This window comes from Oncorhynchus clarkii, chromosome 12 (genome assembly GCF_045791955.1).
Source record: "Oncorhynchus clarkii lewisi isolate Uvic-CL-2024 chromosome 12, UVic_Ocla_1.0, whole genome shotgun sequence".
Taxonomy (NCBI): domain Eukaryota; kingdom Metazoa; phylum Chordata; class Actinopteri; order Salmoniformes; family Salmonidae; genus Oncorhynchus; species Oncorhynchus clarkii.
Window position 1 is genome coordinate 92,845,852 of NC_092158.1, and position 27,047 is coordinate 92,872,898.

At 51.6% G+C, this 27,047-nt stretch overlaps 1 protein-coding gene across 1 annotated transcript in view; it reads left to right on the forward strand.

The window, feature by feature from the left end:
* Positions 1-27,047, forward strand: part of LOC139421669 (trinucleotide repeat-containing gene 6A protein-like) — a 105,419-nt gene that overhangs the window by 28,887 nt on the left and 49,485 nt on the right. Inside the window, exons 6-16 of the mRNA XM_071172762.1 lie at positions 1,056-1,144; positions 1,690-4,219; positions 7,684-7,893; positions 8,916-9,193; positions 11,744-11,821; positions 12,668-12,853; positions 16,720-16,836; positions 18,472-18,606; positions 18,766-18,870; positions 19,617-19,800; positions 20,702-20,824. Coding sequence (XP_071028863.1) covers positions 1,056-1,144; positions 1,690-4,219; positions 7,684-7,893; positions 8,916-9,193; positions 11,744-11,821; positions 12,668-12,853; positions 16,720-16,836; positions 18,472-18,606; positions 18,766-18,870; positions 19,617-19,800; positions 20,702-20,824 — 4,035 coding nt within the window. The remainder of the gene's footprint in view (positions 1-1,055; positions 1,145-1,689; positions 4,220-7,683; positions 7,894-8,915; positions 9,194-11,743; positions 11,822-12,667; positions 12,854-16,719; positions 16,837-18,471; positions 18,607-18,765; positions 18,871-19,616; positions 19,801-20,701; positions 20,825-27,047) is intronic.

Consider the following 27,047-nt stretch of genomic DNA (forward strand, 5'->3'; position numbering starts at 1 on the left):
GTGTCTGCTGACTAGACTGACACACACACTGTGAATGTCTGCATCATGATCACTGGGCTGGGTTAGAGGGACTGGGCTGGGTTAGAGGGACTGGGCTGGGTTAGAGGGACTGGGCTGGGTTAGAGGGACTGGGCTGGGTTAGAGGGACTGGGACTGGGTTAGAGGGACTGGGACTGGGTTAGAGGGACTGGGACTGGGTTAGAGGGACTGGGACTGGGTAAGAGGGACTGGGCTGGGTTAGAGGGACTGGGCTGGGTTAGAGGGACTGGGCTGGCTTAGAGGGACTGGGCTGGCTTAGAGGGACTGGGCTGGCTTAGAGACACAGGGACTGGGCTAGGTTAGAGGGACTGGGACTGGGCTGGGTTAGAGACACAGGGGCTGGGTTAGAGACACTGTGAATGTCTGCATGGGACTGGGACGGGGACTGGGCCGGGTTAGAGGGACTGGGACGGGGACTGGGCCGGGTTAGAGGGACACGGGGACTGGGACGGGTTAGAGGGACACGGGGACTGGGCCGGGTTAGAGGGACGGGGACTGGGCCGGGTTAGAGGGACGGGGACTGGGCCTGGTTAGAGGGACGGGGACTGGGCCGGGTTAAAGGGACGGGGACTGGGCCGGGTTAGAGGGACGGGGACTGGGCCGGGTTAGAGACACGGGGACTGGGCCGGGTTAGAGGGACTGGGCCGGGTTAGAGGGACTGGGCCGGGTTAGACGTCTGGGTTCCATCCCTCCGTTTCCACCAATCCACACGTTAGAGGGGCGGGGACTGGGCTGGGTTAGACGTCTGGGTTCCATCCCTCCGTTTCCACCAATCCACACGTTAGAGGGGCGGGGACTGGGCCGGGTTAGACGTCTGGGTTCCATCCCTCCGTTTCCACCAATCCACACGTTAGAGGGGCGGGGACTGGGCCGGGTTAGACGTCTGGGTTCCATCCCTCCGTTTCCACCAATCCACACGTCAGATCAATGATTAGTGAAAGAATGTCCTGGTGTGTTCTCATGTGAGCTAACCAAACCTCCACCACCACCCCGTCTCTCCGTCTTCCTGTCCCCAGGTTTGGACCACCCTGGCCTGGATTCTCAGTATGAGAGTTGCCCCTGGAGCTCTGGTTCTCCCTGCAGCAGAGACAGTAACTGGGACAAGGTGGGTACTCTCTGAGGTTCTCCAAACGTAAATACCTCCATGTTTGGTTTTCTCCTCTTGTATTTTAATCTTCAAACGTTATAATGTGATTCGGCTTTTACGGGAAACCCGTTCGGATGTCTCGCCAAAAATGGATCGGAAATCTGTTTTTCTGATTGTTTTTGTAAATCCTTTAAATCCTTAACTGTAAATGTAAAAAAAAACAACTATTGTATGATTTTACTTAATAAGGAACATTTCCAAGTTGAGTTAGCATTACCCAATGTGAAAACGTTAGCTCAAAGTTCCCTGACCTCAGAGTGTCGCATCTGACTGGTTTAAACAGAATAGTGAACTAGCTAGTTAGACTGGTAACCCTAACCCTGTTATAATCAGACTGGTGAACTAGCTAGTTAGACTGGTAACCCTAACCCTGTTATAATCAGACTGGTGAACTAGCTAGTTAGACTGGTAACCCTAACCCTGTTATAATCAGACTGGTGAACTAGCTAGTTAGACTGGTAACCCTCGTAACCCTATTAATAAAAGTTGATTTTATTTTCAAGGTGCTGGTAGACTCGGTCTGCAGCGACACTCCTTCCTCCTCCTCCTCCTCTTCCTCGGCAGCCGGCAACGACCCCGAGCTCACCTCAGAATGCATGGACACGGACTCTGCCTCTAGCTCTGGTGGCTCGGAGAAGAACTTGGTCACCGTGATGACGTCGTCGCCGCCTCCCGGCACTAAAGGAGGAGGCCGTAACGGGAACCACTTCTCCCCGTTGACTACCGGCGGCGTTCCTCCTGTTAGCAGCAATAACATCATAACGTGTAACGGGGCGGCGAAAGGCCCGTGGGGGTGCGTGGCCAACGTCGGCCCCAACGACGTCTCCGCCCCCGCCGACGGTAGCCACGGCAACACGCCGAGCCCCTGGGCGTCGGCCAACGGTGCTGGTCTGACCCCCGGCACTCTGAACCCAAAAGCTAACCACAGTGCCTGGCCCGGTCCCCAGGGACCCTCCGGCTGTAAGATTGGCCAGCAGGGAGGCTCTCTGGGCTGGGGAGGGATACCACCGGACAGCCTCTCTCTGTCTGAACAGCCGCAGCACCTCCTCCTGAATGATACTACTATCAAGACTCGCCACCTTAACACGACCAACGGACCAAATAACACTACTAACGTCGTCGACACCTCTAGTTTACCAAACTCAGTGCACAGGAACGAGTCCGGCTCGGGGCTGCGTTCCTGGGGAGCGGGAGGAGGAGGAGGAGGAGCGGGGTCAGAGCTTGGAGATCAGCTCTCCAACGGGACCCTGTCTGGCGCCCAGCACCCCCACAGCGAGGGCCTGGCAGGGGGCTTCTCTAAGCCCTGGGGGGCCTCGGGCCCTGGAGACACTGTGAACGGCCAGGGACACGGCCAGCCCTCCCCTGCTGCTGCTGTTTACAACAGTAAAACTAACAGCAAGGCCTCTGTAGGGAGGTGGGACTCTGCCTCTCCTCACAACCTGGGGACTGGAGGAGGGGCGAGCAATGGGAATGGACTGGGTCCTGCCGGGATCCCCCGACCATGGGGCAACGCCTCCTCCTCTTCTTCCTCTTCTTCATCTGGCTCCTCCTCCAACAGGCAACCCCCTAATGGGGAATGGAGCTCGTTGCCCGGTAACAAATCTCAGGATTCCGGCGACGGACGGAAGTCAGGGGGAGGAGCCAACGGCTGGAAGAGTCTTGAAGACGACGCCCTGAGGGTGGGAGGAGGAGGAGGAGGAGGAGGACCTGCGAGCGTTGGGGCGTCTGGCGGCAGTGAGGGGAGCGGGGAGAGCTCTGGAGGCCGTAGCTTAGACAGGGACAGGAACGACCCCCGTCGACGAGGCCCCCTCCCTGGGTCTACTCAAGTCCTCTCCTGTTCAGACGTGGACCCCCGTGTCCTCTGCAACACCGGCTGGGGCCAGACCCCAGTACGCCAGAACACCGCCTGGGACGTCACCTCTCCCGCCCCCAGACCCGATGACAGGAAACCCGGTAATGGAGGCCCTGGCTGGGGCTCGAAAAGCCACGCCGCTCGTTCTCAGACCTCCAGCTCTGGAGGATGGCGTGGGGGGGACGGCCCGGGCAATACGGGCCCAGAGTCAGGAGGGTCTGGCTGGGTAGAGCAGAAGACCTTGTCTGGGTGTGGAGACAGAGACAACAAAGGTCCTGGAGGAGAGCGAGGATGGGACAACGGTAACCCTTCCTCTACCTGGGGAAACAGCCAGAAGGAGGACCTCTCCAACACCTGGATCAACCCTCCGAAACCCCAAAAGCAGGGCTGGGGGATGGGTGGTGGAGACCGCTCCAGAGGAGGAGGTGGAGGGAGCAGCTACTGGGGTCAGCCCCAGAAGACTAGCGTGTCTGGGGGATGGGACAACGACAGCGACCGTTCAGGGTCTGCAGGATGGGGCGAGCCAGGCCGCCCGGCCAACACCAACACACACCCCGACGGAAGCAGCAGCACCTGGGGTGGCAGCGGAGGGACCCCTGACCACCCCAGCAACCCTCACTCTGGCTGGGGGGAGCCCCCTGTATCCAACTCCGCCGGACACAAACCCCAGAACCACCAGACCCAGGGAGGGTGGGGCGAGCCAGCCATGAAGCCCGGCCACCCCTCTCAGAGCTGGGGAGACCCGGCCGAGTGGGGTCAAGGTTCAGACGCCAACCCGGACCCTAGAGGACCTCCACCAGGCGGTCCCCACCCCTCCAAACCCAGCGGCTGGACTGGGGTGGCGGTCCCAGCTGGACCCTCCCACAAGGAGGAGGAGGAGGAGTCGTCGTCGACGGGGTGGGAGGAGCCTAGTCCAGAGTCGGTGAGGAGGAGGATGGAGATCGATGACGGCACCTCGGCGTGGGGAGACCCCAGCAAATACAACTGTAGCGGGGTCAATATGTGGAACAAGACCAGCCAATCAGAGCAGGATGCCATGGCCACGACCAAACCCCCCCAGCCCCAGCAGCAGCCCCCGCCACCCCTGAACAACATGGCCACGACCAAACCCCCCCAGCCCCAGCAGCAGCCCCCGCCACCCCTGAACAACATGGCTAACAAGGACAAGACCTGCAGCTCTGGTGAGTGGAGGGAGCTGTACACACACACACACACACACACACAGTGTCCTCCACCTCCCCTTTGTGTGTGTGTGTGTGTGTGTGTGTGTGTGTGTGTGTGTGTTTTAGGGTTGCGTCATCCTTCTGGAATGTTCTACAGCATTGATTATTCTCTCTGAGCTGTGAGTGCAGGCAGAAACACAGACCTTTGTTTGGACTGAAATACAGATAGTTCCAGGCGGGGGGGGGTTAGACTGAGACAGGAAGGGGTTAGACTGAGACGGGAAGGGGGTAGACTGAGACGGGAAGGGGGTAGACTGAGACGGGAAGGGGGTAGACTGAGACGGGAAGGGGGTAGACTGAGACGGGAAGGGGGTAGACTGAGACGGGAAGGGGTTAGACTGAAGACGGGAAGGGGGTAGACTGAGACGGGAAGGGGGTAGACTGAGACGGGAAGGGGGTAGACTGAGACGGGAAGGGGTTAGACTGAGACGGGAAGGGGGTAGACTGAGACAGGAAGGGGTTAGACTGAAGACGGGAAGGGGGTAGACTGAGACGGGAAGGGGGTAGACTGAGACGGGAGGGGGGTAGACTGAGACGGGAAGGGGGTAGACTGAGACGGGAAGGGGGTAGACTGAGACGGGAAGGGGGTAGACTGAGACGGGAAGGGGGTAGACTGAGACGGGAAGGGGGTAGACTGAGACGGGAAGGGGGTAGACTGAGACGGGAAGGGGGTAGACTGAGACAGGAAGGGGGTAGACTGAGACGGGAAGGGGGTAGACTGAGACGGGAAGGGGGTAGACTGAGACGGGAAGGGGGTAGACTGAGACGGGAAGGGGGTAGACTGAGACGGGAAGGGGTTAGACTGAGACGGGAAGGGGGTAGACTGAGACGGGAAGGGGGTAGACTGAGACGGGAAGGGGGGAGAGAGAGAGACGGGAAGGGGGGAGAGAGAGACAGAAAGGGGGGGAGATCTATAAAAATCACTCAGGTCCAGGGCTCTATAAATATCTGCATTGCAGAGAACGCAGACAGAATCATGGAATCCAGACATTGTATTGAACATAGTAGGGAATCAATTAAATGTATTGAACCTAGGAGGGAATCGACTAAATGCATTGAACATAGGAGGGAATCGACTAAATGTATTGAACGTAAGAGGGAATCGACTAAATGTATTGAACGTAGGAGGGAATCGACTAAATGTATTGAACGTAGGAGGGAATCGACTAAATGTATTGAACGTAGGAGGGAATCAACTGAATGCATTGAACATAGGAGGGAATCGACTGACAACAGCCTCTTGCCGGGCGCTAAACAACAACGGCCTCTTGCCGGGCGCTAAACAACAACGGCCTCTTGCCAGGCGCTAAACAACAACAACGGCCTCTTGCCAGGCGCTAAACAACAACAACGGCCTCTTGCCAGGCGCTAAACAACAACGGCCTCTTGCCGGGCGCTAAACAACAACAACAACGGCCTCTTGCCGGGCGCTAAACAACAACGGCCTCTTGCCGGGTGCTAAACAACAACAACGGCCTCTTGCCGGGCGCTAAACAACAGCCTCTTGCTAGGCGCTAAACAACAGCCTCTTGCTAGGCGCTAAACGGCGGCCTCTTGCTGGGCGCTAAACAACAACCTCTTGCTAGGCGCTAAACAACAGCCTCTTGCTAGGTGCTAAACAACGGCCTCTTGCTGGGCGCTAAACGGCGGCCTCTTGCTGGGCGCTAAACGGCGGCCTCTTGCTGGGCGCTAAACAACAGCCTCTTGCTAGGTGCTAAACAACAGCCTCTTGCTAGGTGCTAAACAACAGCCTCTTGCTAGGTGCTAAACAACAGCCTCTTGCTAGGCGCTAAACGGCGGCCTCTTGCTGGGCGCTAAACAACGGCCTCATGCTGGACGCTAAACAACGGCCTCGTGCTAGGCGCTAAACGGTGGCCTCTTGCTGGGCGCTAAACGGCGGCCTCTTTCTGGGCGCTTACTGGAATTAAAGGGGGAAAATGGAAACCTGGATAAACAAAATGATGAAACTGAATTTGGGGAAACTACACTATCTGTTATTGATCTAGAAACCCAGCTAGTCTGTTATTGATCTAGAAACCCAGCTAGTCTGTTATTGATCTAGAAACCCAGCTAGTCTGTTATTGATCTAGAAACCCAGCTAGTCTGTTATTGATCTAGAAACCCAGCTAGTCTGTTATTGATCTAGAAACCCAGCTAGTCTGTTATTGATCTAGAAGCCCAGCTAGTCTGTTATTGATCTAGAAGCCCAGCTAGTCTGTTATTGATCTAGAAACCCAGCTAGTCTGTTATTGATCATCTCAGTCTAGAAACCCAGCTAGTCTGGTATTGATCATCTCAGTCTAGAAACCCAGCTAGTCTGTTATTGATCATCTCAGTCTAGAAACCCAGCCAGTCTGTTATTGATCATCTCAGTCTAGAAACCCAGCTAGTCTGTTATTGATCATCTCAGTCTAGAAACCCAGCCAGTCTGTTATTGATCATCTCAGTCTAGAAACCCAGCCAGTCTGTTATTGATCATCTCAGTCTAGAAACCCAGCTAGTCTGTTATTGATCATCTCAGTCTAGAAACCCAGCTAGTCTGGTATTGATCATCTCAGTCTAGAAACCCAGCTAGTCTGTTATTGATCATCTCAGTCTAGAAACCCAGCCAGTCTGTTATTGATCTTCTCAGTCTAGAAACCCAGCCAGTCTGTTATTGATCATCTCAGTCTAGAAACCCAGCCAGTCTGTTATTGATCTTCTCAGTCTAGAAACCCAGCTAGTCTGTTATTGATCATCTCAGTCTAGAAACCCAGCCAGTCTGTTATTGATCATCTCAGTCTAGAAACCCAGCTAGTCTGGTATTGATCATCTCAGTCTAGAAACCCAGCCAGTCTGTTATTGATCATCTCAGTCTAGAAACCCAGCTAGTCTGTTATTGATCGTCTGAGTGAGTACAACAGCAGAGTTATGAAGGTACAAGGTTACCTGCCATTTACGAAACTCCACCTCACATACCTCTCTCTCTCTCTCCCCTCTCTCTCCCCTCTCTCTCCTCCCCCTCCCCTCTCTCTCTCCTCCCCCTCCCCTCTCTCTCTCCTCCCCCTCTCTCTCTCCTCCCCCCTCCCCTCTCTCTCTCCTCCCCCCTCCCCTCTCTCTCTCCTCCCCCTCCCCTCTCTCTCTCCTCCCCTCTCTCCTCCTCCCCCTCCCCCTCTCGCCTCTTCTCCTCCCTCTCTCTCCTCTTCTCCTCCCTCTCTCTCCTCCTCCCCCTCTCTCTCTCCTCCTCCCCCCCCCTCTCTCCTCCTCCCCCTCTCTCTCTCCTCCTCCCCCTCTCTCTCTCCTCCACCAACTCTTTCTCTCCTCCTCCCCCTCTCTCTCTCCTACTACCTCCCCCCCCTCTCTCTCTCCTACTCCCCCTCTCTCTCTCCTACGGTCTCTCTCCTCCTTTCTCTCTCCTCCTCCCCCTCTCTCTCCTCCTCCAGGTTGGGGTGAACAGTACACAGGTCCCCAGAAGATGGAGTCAGGAACGTGGGGTGATCCGCCAGGCCCCCCCGTCTCTGTGGACAACGGGACATCTGCCTGGGGGAAACCCATGGACACCAGCTCCACCTGGGAGGACCTGAGAGACAGAGGGGACAACTCTGCGACAGGAGGCTGGGAAGGACCTGGAGCACAGAACCACCACAAACCTGGTGAGACAGATACACACACACCCATCTCCTCGTCTCTCTCCAGGCCCCCTCGTCCCCTCGTGTCTCTCTCTCCAGGTCCCCTCGTGTCTCTCTCTCCAGGTCCCCTCGTGTCTCTCTCTCCAGGTCCCCTCGTGTCTCTCTCTCCAGGTCCCCTCGTGTCTCTCTCTCCAGGTCCCCTCGTGTCTCTCTCTCCAGGTCCCCTCGTGTCTCTCTCTCCAGGTCCCCTCGTGTCTCTCTCTCCAGGTCCCCTCGTCTCTCTCTCCAGGTCCCCTCGTGTCTCTCTCTCCAGGTCCCCTCGTGTCTCTCTCTCCAGGTCCCCTCGTGTCTCTCTCTCCAGGTCCCCTCGTGTCTCTCTCTCCAGGTCCCCTCGTGTCTCTCTCTCCAGGTCCCCTCGTGTCTCTCTCTCGGTCCCCTCGTGTCTCTCTCTCGGTCCCCTCGTGTCTCTCTCTCCAGGTCCCCTCGTGTCTCTCTCTCCAGGTCACCTCGTGTCTCTCTCTCCGGGTCCCCTCGTGTCTCTCTCTCCAGGTCCCCTCGTGTCTCTCTCTCCAGGTCACCTCGTGTCTCTCTCTCCGGGTCCCCTCGTGTCTCTCTCTCCGGGTCCCGCCGTGTCTCTCCCTCCGGGTCCCCCCGTGTCTCTCCCTCCGGGCCCCCTCGTGTCTCTCCCTCCGGGCCCCCTCGTGTCTCTCCCTCCGGGCCCCCTCGTGTCTCTCCCTCCGGGCCCCCTCGTGTCTCTCCCTCCGGGCCCCCTCGTGTCTCTCCCTCCGGGCCCCCTCGTGTCTCTCCCTCCGGGCCCCCTCGTCCCCTCGTGTCTCTCCCTCCGGGCCCCCTCGTGTCTCTTTCCGGGCCCCCTCGTGTCTCTCTCCGGGCCCCCTCGTGTCTCTCTCCGGGCCCCCTCGTGTCTCTCTCCGGGCCCCCTCGTGTCTCTCTCCGGGTCCCCTCGTGTCTCTCTCCACCCTTCTCTCTCCAGGTCCCCTCGTGTCTCTCTCCAGGTTTAATCCCTTCGTCCTCTCTCCACCCTCCAGGTCCCAAGCCCATGCAGCAGCAGCAGGAGAGTAGTACCTGGTGTGGGGAGGAGGTGTCGTGCCAGGCCAGTTGGGAACCGGAGGAGGAGGTGGAGATCGGGATGTGGAGCAACACCCTAAGTCACCGAGACCGGGACAGAGACGGTCACAGAGAGAACCACAGAGACCGGGACAGAGACGGTCACAGAGAGAACCACAGAGACGGCCACGGTCAGGACAACAGGAACAACGGGTCACAGCAACACAGCTGGAACTACATGAAGAAAATCCCTCCCAAGGTATTACTGAGGCTTCTAGCTGTGGGTCAACTTCTAGGCTTTTACTGGAGCTATGTTAACCTGGTCTCTCTGTGTGTGTTATTAACCTGGTCTCTCTGTATAGGTTATTAACCTGGTCTCTCTGTGTGGGTTATTAACCTGGTCTCTCTGTGTGGGTTATTAACCTGGTCTCTCTGTGTGGGTCAACTTCTAGGCTTTTACTGGAGCTATATTAACCTGGTCTCTCTGTGTGGGTTATTAACCTGGTCTCTCTGTGTAGGTTATTAACCTGGTCTCTCTGTGTAGGTTATTAACCTGGTCTCTCTGTGTGGGTTATTAACCTGGTCTCTCTGTGTGGGTTATTAACCTGGTCTCTCTAGCTGTGGGTTATTAACCTGGTCTCTCTAGCTGTGGGTTATTAACCTGGTCTCTCTGTGTGGGTTATTAACCTGGTCTCTCTGTGTGGGTTATTAACCTGGTCTCTCTGTGTGGGTTATTAACCTGGTCTCTCTGTATAGGTTATTAACCTGGTCTCTCTGTGTAGGTTATTAACCTGGTCTCTCTGTGTGGGTTATTAACCTGGTCTCTCTGTGTGGGTTATTAACCTGGTCTCTCTGTGTGGGTTATTAACCTGGTCTCTCTAGCTGTGGGTTATTAACCTGGTCTCTCTGTGTGGGTCAACTTCTAGGCTTTTACTGGAGCTATATTAACCTGGTCTCTCTGTGGGTTATTAACATGGTCTCTCTGTGTGGGTTATTAACCTGGTCTCTCTGTGTGGGTTATTAACCTGGTCTCTCTGTGTGGGTTATTAACCTGGTCTCTCTGTGTAGGTTATTAACCTGGTCTCTCTGTGTGGGTTATTAACCTGGTCTCTCTGTGTAGGTTATTAACCCGTGTCTCTCTGTGTAGGTTATTAACCTGGGTCTCTCTGTGTAGGTTATTAACCTGGGGGTCTCTCTGTGTAGGTTATTAAACCGGGTCTCTCTGTGTGGGTTATTAACCCGGCTCTCTCTGTGTGGGTTATTAACCCGGTTCTCTCTGTGTAGGTTATTAACCCGGGTCTCTCTGTGTAGGTTATTAACCCGGGTCTCTCTGTGTAGGTTATTAACCTGGGGGTCTCTCTGTGTGGGTTATTAACCAGGGGGTCTCTCTGTGTGGGTTATTAACCAGGGGGTCTCTCTGTGTAGGTTATTAACCAGGGGGTCTCTGTGTAGGTTATTAAACCGGTCTCTCTGTGTGGGTTATTAACCCGGCTCTCTCTGTGTGGGTTATTAACCCGGCTCTCTCTGTGTAGGTTATTAACCCGTGTCTCTCTGTGTAGGTTATTAACCCGGGTCTCTCTGTGTAGGTTATTAACCTGGGGGTCTCTCTGTGTGGGTTATTAAACCAGGTCTCTCTGTGTGGGTTATTAACCAGGGGGTCTCTCTGTGTAGGTTATTAACCAGGGGGTCTCTCTGTGTAGGTTATTAACCAGGGGGTCTCTGTGTAGGTTATTAACCTGGGGTCTCTGTGTAGGTTATTAACCCGGGGGTCTCTGTGTGGGTTATTAACCCTGGTCTCTCTGTGTGGGTTATTAACCAGGTCTCTCTGTGTGGGTTATTAACCCGGTCTCTGTGTCGGTTATTAAACCTGGTCTCTCTGTGTAGGTTATTAACCAGGGGGTCTCTCTGTGTAGGTTATTAACCCGGGGGTCTCTGTGTAGGTTATTAACCAGGGGGTCTCTGTGTAGGTTATTAACCCGGGGGTCTCTGTGTGGGTTATTAACCCTGGTCTCTCTGTGTGGGTTATTAACCCGGTCTCTGTGTCGGTGATTAAACCTGGTCTCTGTGTAGGTTATTAACCAGGGGGTCTCTCTGTGTAGGTTATTAACCCGGGTCTCTCTGTGTAGGTTATTAACCAGGGGGTCTCTCTGTGTAGGTTATTAACCAGGGGGTCTCTCTGTGTGGGTTATTAACCGGGTCTCTGTGTAGGTTATTAAACCGGGTCTCTGTGTAGGTTATTAAACCGGGTCTCTCTCTGTGTGGGTTATTAACCAGGGGGTCTCTGTGTGTGTTATTAAACCGGGGTCTCTCTGTGTGGGTTATTAAACCGGGGTCTCTCTGTGTGGGTTATTAAACCGGGGTCTCTCTCTGTGGGTTATTAAACCGGGGTCTCTCTCTGTGGGTTATTAAACCGGGGTCTCTCTGTGTGGGTTATTAAACCGAGTCTCTCTGTGTGGGTTATTAACCCTGGTCTCTCTGTGTGGGTTATTAACCCGGTCTCTGTGTCGGTGATTAAACCTGGTCTCTGTGTAGGTTATTAAACCGGGTCTCTGTGTAGGTTATTAAACCGGGTCTCTCTCTGTGTGGGTTATTAACCAGGGGGTCTCTGTGTGGGTTATTAAACCGGGGTCTCTCTGTGTGGGTTGTTAAACCGGGGTCTCTCTGTGTGGGTTATTAAACCGGGGTCTCTCTCTGTCGGTTATTAAACCGGGGTCTCTCTGTGTGGGTTATTAAACCGAGTCTCTCTGTGTGGGTTATTAACCCGGGTCTCTCTGTGTGGGTTATTAACCAGGGTTTCTGTTTGTTTCAGATCAACAAATCGGTGAACAAGCAGGAGGATGCCTGGATGAACCAGTTCGTCAAGCAGTTCAACAACATGAACTACCCTGTGAGTACGCAGCCTTGAACCTTGAACCCTGAACCCTCAAATCAAACAGTTGAACAGCATGAACTACCCTGTGAGTACGCAGCCTTGAACCTTGAACCCTCACATCAAACAGTTCAACAACATGAACTACCCTGTGAGTACCTAGCCTTGAACCCTCAAATCAAACAATTCAACAACATGAACTACCCTGTGAGTACGCAGCCTTGAACCTTGAACCCTGAACCCTCAAATCAAACAGTTGAACAGCATGAACTACCCTGTGAGTACGCAGCCTTGAACCTTGAACCCTCACATCAAACAGTTCAACAACATGAACTACCCTGTGAGTACCTAGCCTTGAACCCTCAAATCAAACAGTTCAACAACATGAACTACCCTGTGAGTACGCAACCTTGAACCTTGAACCCTCAAATCAAACAGTTCAACAACATGAACTACCCTGTGAGTACGCAGGGAAGAGGGGTTGGAACTCGTCAGATGTCGACCCTTTAGTGAAGAGGGGTTGGAACTCGTCTGATGTCGACACTTTAGGGAAGAGGGGTTGGAAGGGTAACCTGGGTAATTTATTCCCGGAACCCGACCCTTCAGGTGTGATTGGAACAGGTCTTGGGTAGACTTTATGTGTAACAGATTTGCCTGCTAGGACCCGTATAGACCCGAACGCTGCGCTGCGGTAGAGTGAGAGAAATAATTATACATTTTCTCCTGCTGCACTTGCAAACCTCTGCCACCAGGGGCAGCAGCACGACCACAAGACCAGCCCCCAGCACATCAGTGGACTCTATCTCGCTCTCTCTCTCTCGTCTCTGACCTATCTGATCCCTCTCTCTGTCCATCCCCTCCTAGAGAGACTCTCCTGAAGACTTGTCGAAGAGCAATAAGATGGAGATGGGAGGAGGAGGAGGGATGATGTCTGACAAGCGTATGGATGTGAACATGGGAGAGTACAGTGGAGTGATGGGGAAAAACTCAGCTTCCAGGCACCAGATCCACAAAGAGCCTTCCATGGAGAGAAGCCCTTACTACGACAAGGTACTGTCTGTCTGTGTAGTGTACCGTCTCCCAGCGTTGCACTGCCCCGTCTCCCAGCGTTGCACTGCCCCGTCTCCCAGCGTTGCACTGCCCCCTGTCAGTGTCATTACAGAATGTAGTCCCCTGGTGGTAGCTCAGTGTCATTACAGAATGTAGTCCCCTGGTGGTAGCTCAGTGTCCCCCTGGTGGTAGCTCTGTGTCATTACAGAATGTAGTCCCCTGGTGGTAGCTCAGTGTCATTACAGAATGTAGTCCCCTGGTGGTAGCTCAGTGTCATTACAGAATGTAGTCCCCTGGTGGTAGCTCAGTGTCATTACAGAATGTAGTCCCCTGGTGGTAGCTCAGTGTCATTACAGAATGTAGTCCCCTGGTGGTAGCTCAGTGTCATTACAGAATGTAGTCCCCTGGTGGTAGCTCAGTGTCATTACAGAATGTAGTCCCCTGGTGGTAGCTCAGTGTCATAAAAAAAGCTTTGGCTTCCTGCCGCTTCTCTAGCTTCCTCTGGGGCCTTCTCTCCTCCCTCTCTCTTCCTCCCTCCATCCTCTGGGGCCTTCTCTCCTCCCTCTCTCTTCCTCCCTCCGTCCTCTGGGGCCTTCTCTCCTCCCTCTCTCTTCCTCCCTCCGTCCTCTGGGGCCTTCTCTCCTTCCTCCCTCCATCCTCTGAGGCCTTCTCTCCTCCCTCTCTCTTCCTCCCTCCATCCTCTGGGGCCTTCTCTCCTCCCTCTCTCTTCCTCCCTCCGTCCTCTGGGGCCTTCTCTCCTCCCTCTCTCTTCCTCCCTCCGTCCTCTGGGGCCTTCTCTCCTCCCTCTCTCTTCCTCCCTCCGTCCTCTGGGGCCTTCTCTCCTTCCTCCCTCCATCCTCTGAGGCCTTCTCTCCTCCCTCTCTCTTCCTCCCTCCGTCCTCTGGGGCCGTCTCTCCTCCCTCTCTCTTCCTCCCTCCGTCCTCTGGGGCCTTCTCTCCTTCCTCCCTCCATCCTCTGAGGCCTTCTCTCCTCCCTCTCTCTTCCTCCCTCCATCTTCTGGGGCCTTCTCTCCTCTCTCTTCCTCTCCCTGTTTTCCACAATGTCATGCCTCCTTCCTCATCTGTCCTCTCTCTTCCTCCCTCCATCTTCTGGGGCCTTCTCTCCTCTCTCTCTTCCTCTCCCTGTTTTCCACGATGTCATGCCTCCTTCCTCATCTGTCCTCTCTCTTCCTCCCTCCATCTTCTGGGGCCTTCTCTCCTCTCTCTCTTCCTCTCCCTGTTTTCCACGATGTCATGCCTCCTTCCTCATCTGTCCTCTCTCTTCCTCCCTCCATCCTCTGGGGCCTTCTCTCCTCTCTCTCTTCCTCTCCCTGTTTTCCACGATGTCATGCCTCCTTCCTCATCTGTCCTCTCTCTTCCTCCCTCCATCCTCTGGGGCCTTCTCTCTCTTCCTCCCTCCATCTTCTGGGGCCTTCTCTCCTCTCTCTCTTCCTCTCCCTGTTTTCCACGATGTCATGCCTCCTTCCTCATCTGTCCTCTCTCTTCCTCCCTCCATCTTCTGGGGCCTTCTCTCCTCTCTCTCTTCCTCTCCCTGTTTTCCACGATGTCATGCCTCCTTCCTCATCTGTCCTCTCTCTTCCTCCCTCCATCTTCTGGGGCCTTCTCTCCTCTCTCTCTTCCTCTCCCTGTTTTCCACGATGTCATGCCTCCTTCCTCATCTGTCCTCTCTCTTCCTCCCTCCATCTTCTGGGGCCTTCTCTCCTCTCTCTCTTCCTCTCCCTGTTTTCCACGATGTCATGCCTCCTTCCTCATCTGTCCTCTCTCTTCCTCCCTCCATCTTCTGGGGCCTTCTCTCCTCTCTCTCTTCCTCTCCCTGTTTTCCACAATGTCATGCCTCCTTCCTCATCTGTCCTCTCTCTTCCTCCCTCCATCCTCTGGGGCCTTCTCTCCTCTCTCTCTTCCTCTCCCTGTTTTCCACGATGTCATGCCTCCTTCCTCATCTGTCCTCTCTCTTTCTCCCTCCATCCCCTGGGGCCTTCTGTCCTTCCTCCCTCCATCCCCTGGGGCCTTCTCTCCTTCCTCCCTCCATCTTCTGGGGCCTTCTCTCCTCTCTCTTCCTCTCCCTGTTTTCCACGATGTCATGCCTCCTTCCTCATCTGTCCTCTCTCTTCCTCCCTCCATCCTCTGGGGCCTTCTCTCCTCTCTCTCTTCCTCTCCCTGTTTTCCACGATGTCATGCCTCCTTCCTCATCTGTCCTCTCTCTTCCTCCCTCCATCTTCTGGGGCCTTCTCTCCTCTCTCTCTTCCTCTCCCTGTTTTCCACGATGTCATGCCTCCTTCCTCATCTGTCCTCTCTCTTCCTCCCTCCATCCTCTGGGGCCTTCTCTCCTCTCTCTCTTCCTCTCCCTGTTTTCCACGATGTCATGCCTCCTTCCTCATCTGTCCTCTCTCTTCCTCCCTCCATCTTCTGGGGCCTTCTCTCCTCTCTCTCTTCCTCTCCCTGTTTTCCACGATGTCATGCCTCCTTCCTCATCTGTCCTCTCTCTTCCTCCCTCCATCCTCTGGGGCCTTCTCTCTCTTCCTCCCTCCATCTTCTGGGGCCTTCTCTCCTCTCTCTCTTCCTCTCCCTGTTTTCCACGATGTCATGCCTCCTTCCTCATCTGTCCTCTCTCTTTCTCCCTCCATCCTCTGAGGCCTTCTCTCCTCTCTCTCTTCCTCTCCCTGTTTTCCACGATGTCATGCCTCCTTCCTCATCTGTCCTCTCTTTCTCCCTCCATCCTCTGAGGCCTTCTCTCCTCCCTCCATCCTCTGGGGCCTTCTCTCCTCTCTCTCTTCCTCTCCCTGTTTTCCACGATGTCATGCCTCCTTCCTCATCTGTCCGTCTGTCCTTGCCTCTGCAGCTCTCCCTGCCGCTCTCTGCTTATGATCGCTCCGCCTCGGAGGAGCTCTCCTCCAATCACGGCATGAGCTTTTCCCCCTCCCACTCTGCTCAGCCTATCCCCTCTCTCTGCTCAGGGCAGGCTCCCACCCCCTCTGTCTCTGAGGCTGGTAGGCAGGTGAGTGGTTACGCTGCTCTTGAATATAGTGTGTTTGTTTGTGACAATCTGTTCGAAGTGTGTGTGTCCTGTGTGTTTCATTCCTCTTAACGTGTGTGTGTTTCAGTCCTCTTCACGTGTGTGTGTGTGTGTGTGACAATCTGTCTGAAGTGTGTGTATCCTGTGTGTTTCAGTCCTCTTAACGTGTGTGTGTGTTTCAGTCCTCTTCACGTGTGCGTGTGTGTGTGTGTGTGTGTGTTTCAGTCCTCTTCACGTGTGTGTGTGTGTGTGTGTTTCAGTCCTCTTCACGTGTGTGTGTGTGTGTGTTTCAGTCCTCTTAACGTGTGTGTGTGTGTGTTTCAGTCCTCTTCACGTGTGTGTGTGTGTGTTTCAGTCCTCTTCACGTGTGTGTGTGTTTCAGTCCTCTTCACGTGTGTGTGTGTGTTTCAGTCCTCTTAACGTGTGTGTGTTTCAGTCCTCTTCACGTGTGTGTGTGTGTGTGTGTGTGTGTGTGTGTTTCAGTCCTCTTCACGTGTGTGTGTGTTTCAGTCCTCTTCACGTGTGTGTGTGTGTTTCAGTCCTCTTAACGTGTGTGTGTGTTTCAGTCCTCTTCACGTGTGTGTGTGTTTCAGTCCTCTTCACGTGTGTGTGTGTTTCAGTCCTCTTCACGTGTGTGTGTGTGTTTCAGTCCTCTTCACGTGTGTGTGTGTTTCAGTCCTCTTAACGTGTGTGTGTGTGTGTTTCAGTCCTCTTCACGTGTGTGTGTGTTTCAGTCCTCTTCACGTGTGTGTGTGTGTGTGTTTCAGTCCTCTTAACTTGTGTGTGTGTGTGTGTTTCAGTCCTCTTAACGTGTGTGTGTGTGTGTGTTTCAGATCGTGAACTCCATGTACGGCAGCAGTGCAGTACCATCTCATAACGCTCCCCAGCCCCTCAACTCAGCCCAGAACAATCTCCGTAACCAAGTGCCTCCACCCGTCCTGTCCTCTCAGGTACACACACACACACACACACACACACACACACACACACACACAATATATGTGGCCACCGATGAACTACCTGGTGTGATCATATAAAAATGTTAATGAGAAGGTCCCTTTAAAGGGGATGTTAATGAGAAGGTCCCTTTAAAGGGGATGTTAATGAGAAGGTCCCCTTTAAAGGGGATGTTAATGAGAAGGTCCCTTTAAAGGGGATGTTAATGAGAAGGTCCCTTTAAAGGGGATGTTAACCAGACTGTCCCTTTAAAGGGGATGTTAATGAGAAGGTCCCCTTTAAAGGGGATGTTAATGAGAAGGTCCCTTTAAAGGGGATGTTAATGAGAAGGTCCCCTTTAAAGGGGATGTTAATGAGAAGGTCCCCTTTAAAGGGGATGTTAATGAGAAGGTCCCCTTTAAAGGGGATGTTAATGAGAAGGTCCCCTTTAAAGGGGATGTTAACCAGACTGTCCCTTTTTAAAGGGGATGTTAACCAGACTGTCCTTTTTTAAAGGGGATGTTAACCGGGAGGTCCCTTTTAAAGAGGATGTTAACCGGGAGGTCCTTTTAAAGGGGATGTTAACCGGGAGGTCCCTTTTAAAGAGGATGTTAACCGGGAGGTCCTTTTAAAGGGGATGTTAACCGGGAGGTCCCTTTTAAAGAGGATGTTAACCGGGAGGTCCCTTTAAAGGGGATGTTAACCGGGAGGTCCCTTTAAAGGGGATGTTCAACCTCGTGAAGGTCCAAGAATATTCTCCCCATTGCCTTACTATTGACATCTCTACTGAAGTACCCTCCCAGTGCAGGAGGTCTGACTCTGTTCTACTCATCTAGTTCTCCCCAGTGCAGGAGGCCTGACTCTGTTCTACTCATCTAGTTGTCCTCTAAGTGCAGGAGGCCTGACTCTGTTCTACTCATCTAGTTCTCCCCAGTGCAGGAGGTCTGTCTCTGTTCTACTCGTCTAGTTGTCCTCCCAGTGCAGGAGGCCTGACTCTGTTCTACTCATCTAGTTCTCCCCAGTGCAGGAGGCCTGACTCTGTTCTACTCATCTAGTTGTCCTCTAAGTGCAGGAGGCCTGACTCTGTTCTACTCATCTAGTTGTCCTCTAAGTGCAGGAGGCCTGACTCTGTTCTACTCGTCTAGTTCTCCCCAGTGCAGGAGGCCTGACTCTGTTCTACTCATCTAGTTCTCCCCAGTGCAGGAGGCCTGACTCTGTTCTACTCATCTAGTTGTCCTCCCAGTGCAGGAGGCCTGACTCTGTTCTACTCATCTATTTGTCCTCCCAGTGCAGGAGGCCTGACTCTGTTCTACTCATCTAGTTCTCCCCAGTGCAGGAGGTCTGTCTCTGTTCTACTCATCTAGTTGTCCTCCCAGTGCAGGAGGCCTGACTCTGTTCTACTCATCTAGTTCTCCCCAGTGCAGGAGGCCTGACTATGTTCTACTCATCCAGTTGTCCTCCCTAGTGCAGGAGGCCTGACTGTTCTACTCATCTAGTTGTCCTCCCCAGTGCAGGAGGCCTGCCTGTTCTACTCATCTAGTTGTCCTCCCCAGTGCAGGAGGCCTGCCTGTTCTACTCATCTAGTTGTCCTCCCAGTGCAGGAGGTCTGTCTCTGTTCTACTAATCTAGTTGATGTGACTGTGTTCCAGGTCCCTCCCTCTCTCCTGAAGTACCCTCCCAGTGCAGGAGGTCTGAACCTGTTTGGTCCACAGCAAGTAGCTGTCCTCAACCAGCTGTCTCAACTCAACCAGCTGTCTCAACTCAACCAGCTTAACCAGTTACAGGTTAGCACACACAGACACACACACACACACACACACACACACTGTCATACACAGGTTAACACACACACACACACACTGTCATACACAGGTTAACCCTGATGTCCGTTAACTCAGATCTGAAATGTAGTGTAATTCCTGACGGGTGGTTTGTCTCCACAGCGTCTCCTCCTCCAGCAGTCTCAGCAGCAGAATCAGAGACCCATGCCTGTTGGACAGCAGCAGAGTCACAGACCCATGCCTGTGGGACGCCAGCAGGACCAGCAGGTACATACTGGCTGTGTCTGTCTGTCTGTCTGTCGGTGTTGTCTGTCTGTCTCTCGGTGTTGTCTGTCTGCCTGTCTCAGTCTCTCTGCCTCTTTGTGTCTGTCTCTCTGGCTGTCTCGGTGTTGTCTGTCTGTCTCTCGGTGTTGTCTGTCTGCCTGTCTCTGTCTCTCTGCCTCTCTCGGTGTTGTCTGTCTGTCTCTCGGTGTTGTCTGTCTGTCTGTTTGCCTGTCTCTGTCTCTCTGCCTCTTTGTGTCTGTCTCTGCCTGTCTCGGTGTTGTCTGTCTGTCTCTCTGTCTGTCTCGGTGTTGTCTGTCTGTCTCTCGGTGTTGTCTCTCTGCCTGTCTCGGTGTTGTCTGTCTGTCTCTCTGCCTGTCTCAGTGCTGTCTGTCTGTCTCTCGGTGTTGTCTCTCTGCCTGTCTCGGTGCTGTCTGTCTGTTTGCCTGTCTCTGTCTCTCTGCTTCTTTGTGTCTGTCTGTCTCTCGGTGTTGTCTGTCTGTCTGTTTGCCTGTCTCTGTCTCTCTGCCTCTTTGTGTCTGTCTCTGCCTGTCTCGGTGTTGTCTGTCTGTCTCTCTGCCTGTCTCGTACTGTCTGTCTGTCTCGTGCTGTCTGTCTGTCTCTCGGTGTCTGTCTGTCTCTCGGTGTCTGTGTTGCACGTTATACACAACCTTGGTTCTTTTCCGATACTAGTCTATAGTACAGACTAACTGTCTGTGCCGCCATCTAACCCCTCCCTTCTCTGTGTGCAGGGCCGTCCTATTGGTTCGTCCCAGTCGATGATGCAGCCTCCGCAACACCTCGACCACTCCCTCTTGAAGCAGAACCCCGCCCACCAGCCCCTCAAGTCCTACATGGACAACTACATGCCCCAGAATGCATCTGAGCTGCAGAAGGAGCCCAACCACATGGGCTCCTTTACCAACTTCCCTTTAGGTAGGCCTTCATGATGCCTGAAGGAAATATCAATCTGATCATTTAGTAGGGCCCTCACACCCAGGGGGCCTGCTGTGATAGACTAGTGTCCTGTCCAGGGGGTGTCCTGTCCAGGGGGCCTGCTGTGATAGACTAGTGTCCTGTCCAGGGGGTGTCCTGTCCAGGGGGCCTGCTGTGATAGACTAGTGTCCTGTCCAGGGGGTGTCCTGGTACATCAAGCTGTCTCACTACAGAAACATGAGATAGACTAGTGTCCTGTCCAGGGGGTGTCCTGGTACATCAAGCTGTCTCACTACAGAAACATGAGACAGACTAGTGTCCTGTCCAGGGGGTGTCCTGGTACAGGAGATAGACTAGTGTCCTGTCCAGGGGGTGTCCTGCTACATCAAGCTGTCTCACTACAGAAACAAGAGACAGACTACTGTCCTGTCCAGGGGGTGTCCTGGTACATCAAGCTGTCTCGCTACTATCCCTGTGTCTACGGGGGTTTCCTGGACAGTGTTTTATCCTGGTGTCTACGTAGTTCTAGACAGTGTTTTATCCTGGTGTCTACGTAGTTCTGTAGTTCTAGACAGTGTTTTATCCTGGTGTCTACGTAGTTCTGTAGTTCTAGACAGTGTTTTATCCTGGTGTCTACGTAGTTCTGTAGTTCTAGACAGTGTTTTATCCTGGTGTCTACGTAGTTCTAGACAGTGTTTTATCCTGGTGTCTACGTAGTTCTAGACAGTGTTTTATCCTGGTGTCTACGTAGTTCTAGACAGTGTTTTATCCTGGTGTCTACGTAGTTCTAGACAGTGTTTTATCCTGGTGTCTACGTAGTTCTAGACAGTGTTTTATCCTGGTGTCTACGTAGTTCTGTCTGTGTATATCTGAAATACTGCAATACTCTCGTCTTCTCCAGGCTTGAACGCTAACCTGAATGTAGGCCTTGACCCGGGGTCTGGCTGTAAGGAGCCTCAGTCTCGTCTGAAGAAGTGGACGGCCTTGGACGTGTCCGTTAACTCACCTCTGGAGCACAAGCCTGGTACGTCTCTCAGTGTGTGTGTCCTGGTACGTCTCTCAGTGTGTGTGTCCAAGCCTGGTACGTCTCTCAGTGTGTGTGTCCTGGTACGTCTCTCAGTGTGTGTGTCCAAGCCTGGTACGTCTCTCAGTGTGTGTGTCCAAGCCTGGGACGTCTCTCAGTGTGTGTGTCCAAGCCTGGTACGTCTCTCAGTGTGTGTGTCCTGGTACGTCTCTCAGTGTGTGTGTCCAAGCCTGGTACGTCTCTCAGTGTGTGTCCAAGCCTGGTACGTCTCTCAGTGTGTGTCCAAGCCTGGTACGTCTCTCAGTGTGTGTCCAAGCCTGGTACGTCTCTGTGTGTGTCCTGGTACGTCTCTGTGTGTGTGTCCTTGTACGTCTCTCAGTGTGTGTCTCCAAGCCTGGTACGTCTCTCCGTGTGTGTGTCCTGGTACGTCTCTCAGTGTGTGTGTCCTGGTACGTCTCTCAGTGTGTGTCCACATCTCTCAGTGTGTGTCCAAGTCTCTCAGTGTGTGTCCAAGCCTGGTATGTCTCCTCAGTGTGTGTGTCCAGGCCTGTTACGTCTCTCAGTGTGTGTCCAAGCCTGGTACGTCTCCTCAGTGTGTGTGTGTCCAGGCCTGGTACGTCTCCTCAGTGTGTGTGTCCTGGCCTGGTAAGTCTCCTCAGTGTGTGTGTCCTGGCCTGGTACGTCTCTCAGTGTGTGTGTCCAAGCCTGGTACGTCTCCTCAGTGTGTGTGTCCAAGCCTGGTACGTCTCCTCAGTGTGTGTGTCCTGGCCTGGTACGTCTCCTCAGTGTGTGTGTCCTGGCCTGGTACGTCTCCTCAGTGTGTGTGTCCTGGCCTGGGACGTCTCTCAGTGTGTGTGTCCAAGCCTGGGACGTCTCTCAGTGTGTGTGTCCAAGCCTGGGACGTCTCTCAGTGTGTGTGTCCAAGCCTGGGACGTCTCTCAGTGTGTGTGTCCAAGCCTGGGACGTCTCTCAGTGTGTGTGTCCAAGCCTGGGACGTCTCTCAGTGTGTGTGTCCAAGCCTGGGACGTCTCTCAGTGTGTGTGTCCAAGCCTGGGACGTCTCTCAGTGTGTGTGTCCAAGCCTGGGACGTCTCTCAGTGTGTGTGTCCAAGCCTGGGACGTCTCTCAGTGTGTGTGTCCAAGCCTGGGACGTCTCTCAGTGTGTGTGTCCAAGCCTGCGACGTCTCTGTGTGTGTGTCCAAGCCTGGTACGTCTCTCAGTGTGTGTCCAGCCTGGGACGTCTCTCAGTGTGTGTGTCCAAGCCTGGTACGTCTCTCAGTGTGTGTGTGTCCAAGCCTGGTACGTCTCTCAGTGTGTGTCCAGGCCTGGGACGTCTCTGTGTGTGTCTCCAAGCCTGGTACGTCTCTCAGTGTGTGTGTCCAATCCTGGTACGTCTCTCAGTGTGTGTGTCCAAGCCTGGTACGTCTCTCAGTGTGTGTGTCCAGGCCTGGGACGTCTCTCAGTGTGTGTGTCCAGGCCTGGGACGTCTCTCAGTGTGTGTCCAAGCCTGGTACGTCTCTCAGTGTGTGTCCAAGCCTGGTACGTCTCTCAGTGTGTGTCCAAGCCTGGTACGTCTCTCAGTGTGTGTCCAGGCCTGGTACGTCTCTCAGTGTGTGTGTCCAGGCCTGGGACGTCTCTCAGTGTGTGTGTCCAGGCCTGGGACGTCTCAGTGTGTGTCCAAGCCTGGTACGTCTCTCAGTGTGTGTCCAAGCCTGGTACGTCTCTCAGTGTGTGTCCAAGCCTGGTACGTCTCTCAGTGTGTGTCCAGGCCTGGTACGTCTCTCAGTGTGTGTGTACAAGCCTGGGACGTCTCTCAGTGTGTGTGTACAAGCCTGGGACGTCTCTCAGTGTGTGTGTCCAAGCCTGGGACGTCTCTCAGTGTGTGTGTCCAAGCCTGGGACGTCTCTCAGTGTGTGTCTCCAAGCCTGGTACGTCTCTCAGTGTGTGTGTCCAAGCCTGGTACGTCTCTCAGTGTGTGTGTCCAAGCCTGGTACGTCTCTGTGTGTGTCCAAGCCTGGGACGTCTCTGTGTGTGTCCAAGCCTGGGACGTCTCAGTGTGTGTCCAAGTCTCTCAGTGTGTGTGTCCAAGCCTGGGACGTCTCTCAGTGTGTGTGTCCAAGCCTGGGACGTCTCTCAGTGTGTGTGTCCAAGCCTGGGACGTCTCTGTGTTTGTCCGTATTGGAGAGAATACATTTTTCTGTTACTGAGCACCAGCTGACTGACTGACTGGCTGACTGACTGATCTACAGGTAATAATAGTTATTTAGGAGCTGACTGACTGATCTACAGGTAATAATAGTTATATAGGAGCTGATTGACTGACTGACTGATCTACAGGTAATAATAGTTATTTAGGAGCTGATTGACTGACTGACTGATCTACAGGTAATAATAGTTATTTAGGAGCTGACTGACTGACTGATCTACAGGTAATAATAGTTATTTAGGAGCTGACTGACTGACTGATCTACAGGTAATAATAGTTATTTAGGAGCTGACTGACTGACTGATCTACAGGTAATAATAGTTATTTAGGAGCTGATTGACTGACTGACTGATCTACAGGTAATAATAGTTATATAGGAGCTGATTGACTGACTGACTGATCTACAGGTAATAATAGTTATTTAGGAGCTGATTGACTGACTGACTGACTGATCTACAAGTAATAATAGTTATTTGGGAGCTGATTGACTAACTGACTGATCTACAGGTAATAATAGTTATGTAGGAGCTGATTGACTGACTGACTGATCTACAGGTAATAATAGTTATTTGGGAGCTGATTGACTAACTGACTGACTGACTGACTGACTGATCTACAGGTAATAATAGTTATTTAGGAGCTGATTGACTGACTGACTGATCTACAGGTAATAATAGTTATTTAGGAGCTGGCTGACTGACTGACTGATCTACAGGTAATAATAGTTATTTAGGAGCTGACTGACTGACTGATCTACAGGTAATACTAGTTATTTAGGAGCTGACTGACTGACTGACTGACTGATCTACAGGTAATAATAGTTATTTAGGAGCTGACTGACTGACTGATCTACAGGTAATAATAGTTATTTAGGAGCTGGCTGACTGATCTACAGGTAATAATAGTTATTTAGGAGCTGACTGACTGATCTACAGGTAATAATAGTTATTTAGGAGCTGACTGACTGACTGATCTACAGGTAATAATAGTTATTTAGGAGCTGACTGACTGGCTGGCTGACTGACTGATCTACAGGTAATAATAGTTATTTAGGAGCTGACTGACTGACTGATCTACAGGTAATAATAGTTATTTAGGAGCTGACTGACTGATCTACAGGTAATAATAGTTATTTAGGAGCTGACTGACTGACTGACTGATCTTCAGGTAATAATAGTTATTTAGGATCTGACTGACTGACTGACTGACTGATCTACAGGTAATAATAGTTATTTAGGATCTGATTGACTGACTGACTGACTGGTCTACAGGTAATAATAGTTATTTAGGAGCTGACTGACTGACTGACTGACTGACTGATCTACAGGTAATAATAGTTATTTAGGAGCTGGCTGACTGACTGACTGATCTACAGGTAATAATAGTTATTTAGGAGCTGACTGACTGACTGACTGACTGATCTACAGGTAATAATATTTATTTAGGAGCTGACTGACTGATCTACAGGTAATAATAGTTAATTAGGAGCTGACTGACTGACTGATCTACAGGTAATAATAGTTATTTAGGAGCTGACTGACTGACTGACTGACTGATCTACAGGTAATAATAGTTATTTAGGAGCTGACTGACTGATCTACAGGTAATAATAGTTAATTAGGAGCTGACTGACTGACTGATCTACAGGTAATAATAGTTATTTAGGAGCTGACTGACTGACTGACTGACTGATCTACAGGTGATAATAGTTATTTAGGAGCTGACTGACTGACTGATCTACAGGTAATACTAGTTATTTAGGAGCTGACTGGCTGACTGACTGATCTACAGGTAATAATAGTTATTTAGGGGCTGACTGACTGACTGATCTACAGGTAAGAGTTATTTAGGAGCTGACTGACTGACTGACTGTTCTACAGGTAATAATAGTTATTTAGGAGCTGACTGACTGATCTACAGGTAATAATAGTTATTTAGGAGCTGACTGACTGACTGACTGTCTGACTGACTGATCTACAGGTAATACTAGTTATTTAGGAGCTGACTGACTGACTGATCTACAGGTAATAATAGTTATTTAGGAGCTGACTGACTGACTGACTGACTGATCTACAGGTAATACTAGTTATTTAGGAGCTGACTGACTGACTGATCTACAGGTAATACTAGTTATTTAGGAGCTGACTGACTGACTGATCTACAGGTAATAATAGTTATTTAGGAGCTGACTGACTGACTGATCTACAGGTAATAATAGTTATTTAGGAGCTGACTGACTGACTGATCTACAGGTAATAATAGTTATTTAGGAGCTGACTGACTGACTGACTGATCTACAGGTAATAATAGTTATTTAGGAGCTGATTGACTGACTGACTGACTGACTGACTGATCTACAGGTAATAGTTATTTAGGAGATGATTGACTGACTGACTGACTGACTGATCTACAAGTAATAATAGTTATTTAGGAGCTGGCTGACTGACTGACTGATCTACAGGTAATAATAGTTATTTAGGAGCTGACTGACTGACTGGTCTACAGGTAATAATAGTTATTTAGGAGCTGACTGACTGACTGACTGACTGATCTACAGGTAATAATAGTTATTTAGGAGCTGGCTGACTGACTGACTGATCTACAGGTAATAATAGTTATTTAGGAGCTGACTGACTGACTGACTGACTGATCTACAGGTAATAATATTTATTTAGGAGCTGACTGACTGATCTACAGGTAATACTAGTTATTTAGGAGCTGACTGACTGACTGATCTACAGGTAATAATAGTTAATTAGGAGCTGACTGACTGACTGATCTACAGGTAATAATAGTTATTTAGGAGCTGACTGACTGACTGACTGACTGATCTACAGGTAATAATATTTATTTAGGAGCTGACTGACTGATCTACAGGTAATAATAGTTAATTAGGAGCTGACTGACTGACTGATCTACAGGTAATAATAGTTATTTAGGAGCTGACTGACTGACTGACTGACTGATCTACAGGTGATAATAGTTATTTAGGAGCTGACTGACTGACTGATCTACAGGTAATACTAGTTATTTAGGAGCTGACTGGCTGACTGACTGATCTACAGGTAATAATAGTTATTTAGGAGCTGACTGACTGACTGATCTACAGGTAATAATAGTTATTTAGGAGCTGACTGACTGACTGACTGTTCTACAGGTAATAATAGTTATTTAGGAGCTGACTGACTGATCTACAGGTAATAATAGTTATTTAGGAGCTGACTGACTGACTGACTGATCTACAGGTAATACTAGTTATTTAGGAGCTGACTGACTGACTGATCTACAGGTAATAATAGTTATTTAGGAGCTGACTGACTGACTGACTGACTGACTGATCTACAGGTAATACTAGTTATTTAGGAGCTGACTGACTGACTGATCTACAGGTAATACTAGTTATTTAGGAGCTGACTGACTGACTGATCTACAGGTAATAATAGTTATTTAGGAGCTGACTGACTGACTGATCTACAGGTAATAATAGTTATTTAAGAGCTGACTGACTGACTGACTGATCTACAGGTAATAATAGTTATTTAGGAGCTGACTGACTGACTGACTGATCTACAGGTAATAATAGTTATTTAGGAGCTGACTGACTGATCTACAGGTAATAATAGTTATTTAGGAGCTGACTGACTGACTGACTGATCTACAGGTAATAATAGTTATTTAGGAGCTGACTGGCTGACTGACTGACTGATCTACAGGTAATAGTTATTTAGGAGATGATTGACTGACTAACTGACTGACTGATCTACAAGTAATAATAGTTATTTAGGAGCTGGCTGACTGACTGACTGATCTACAGGTAATAATAGTTATTTAGGAGCTGACTGGCTGACTGACTGACTGATCTACAGGTAATAATAGTTATTTAGGAGCTGACTGCCTGACTGACTGACTGATCTACAGGTAATAATAGTTATTTAGGAGCTGGCTGACTGATTTACAGGTAATAGTAGTTATTTAGGAGCTGACTGACTGACTGACTGATCTACAGGTAATACTAGTT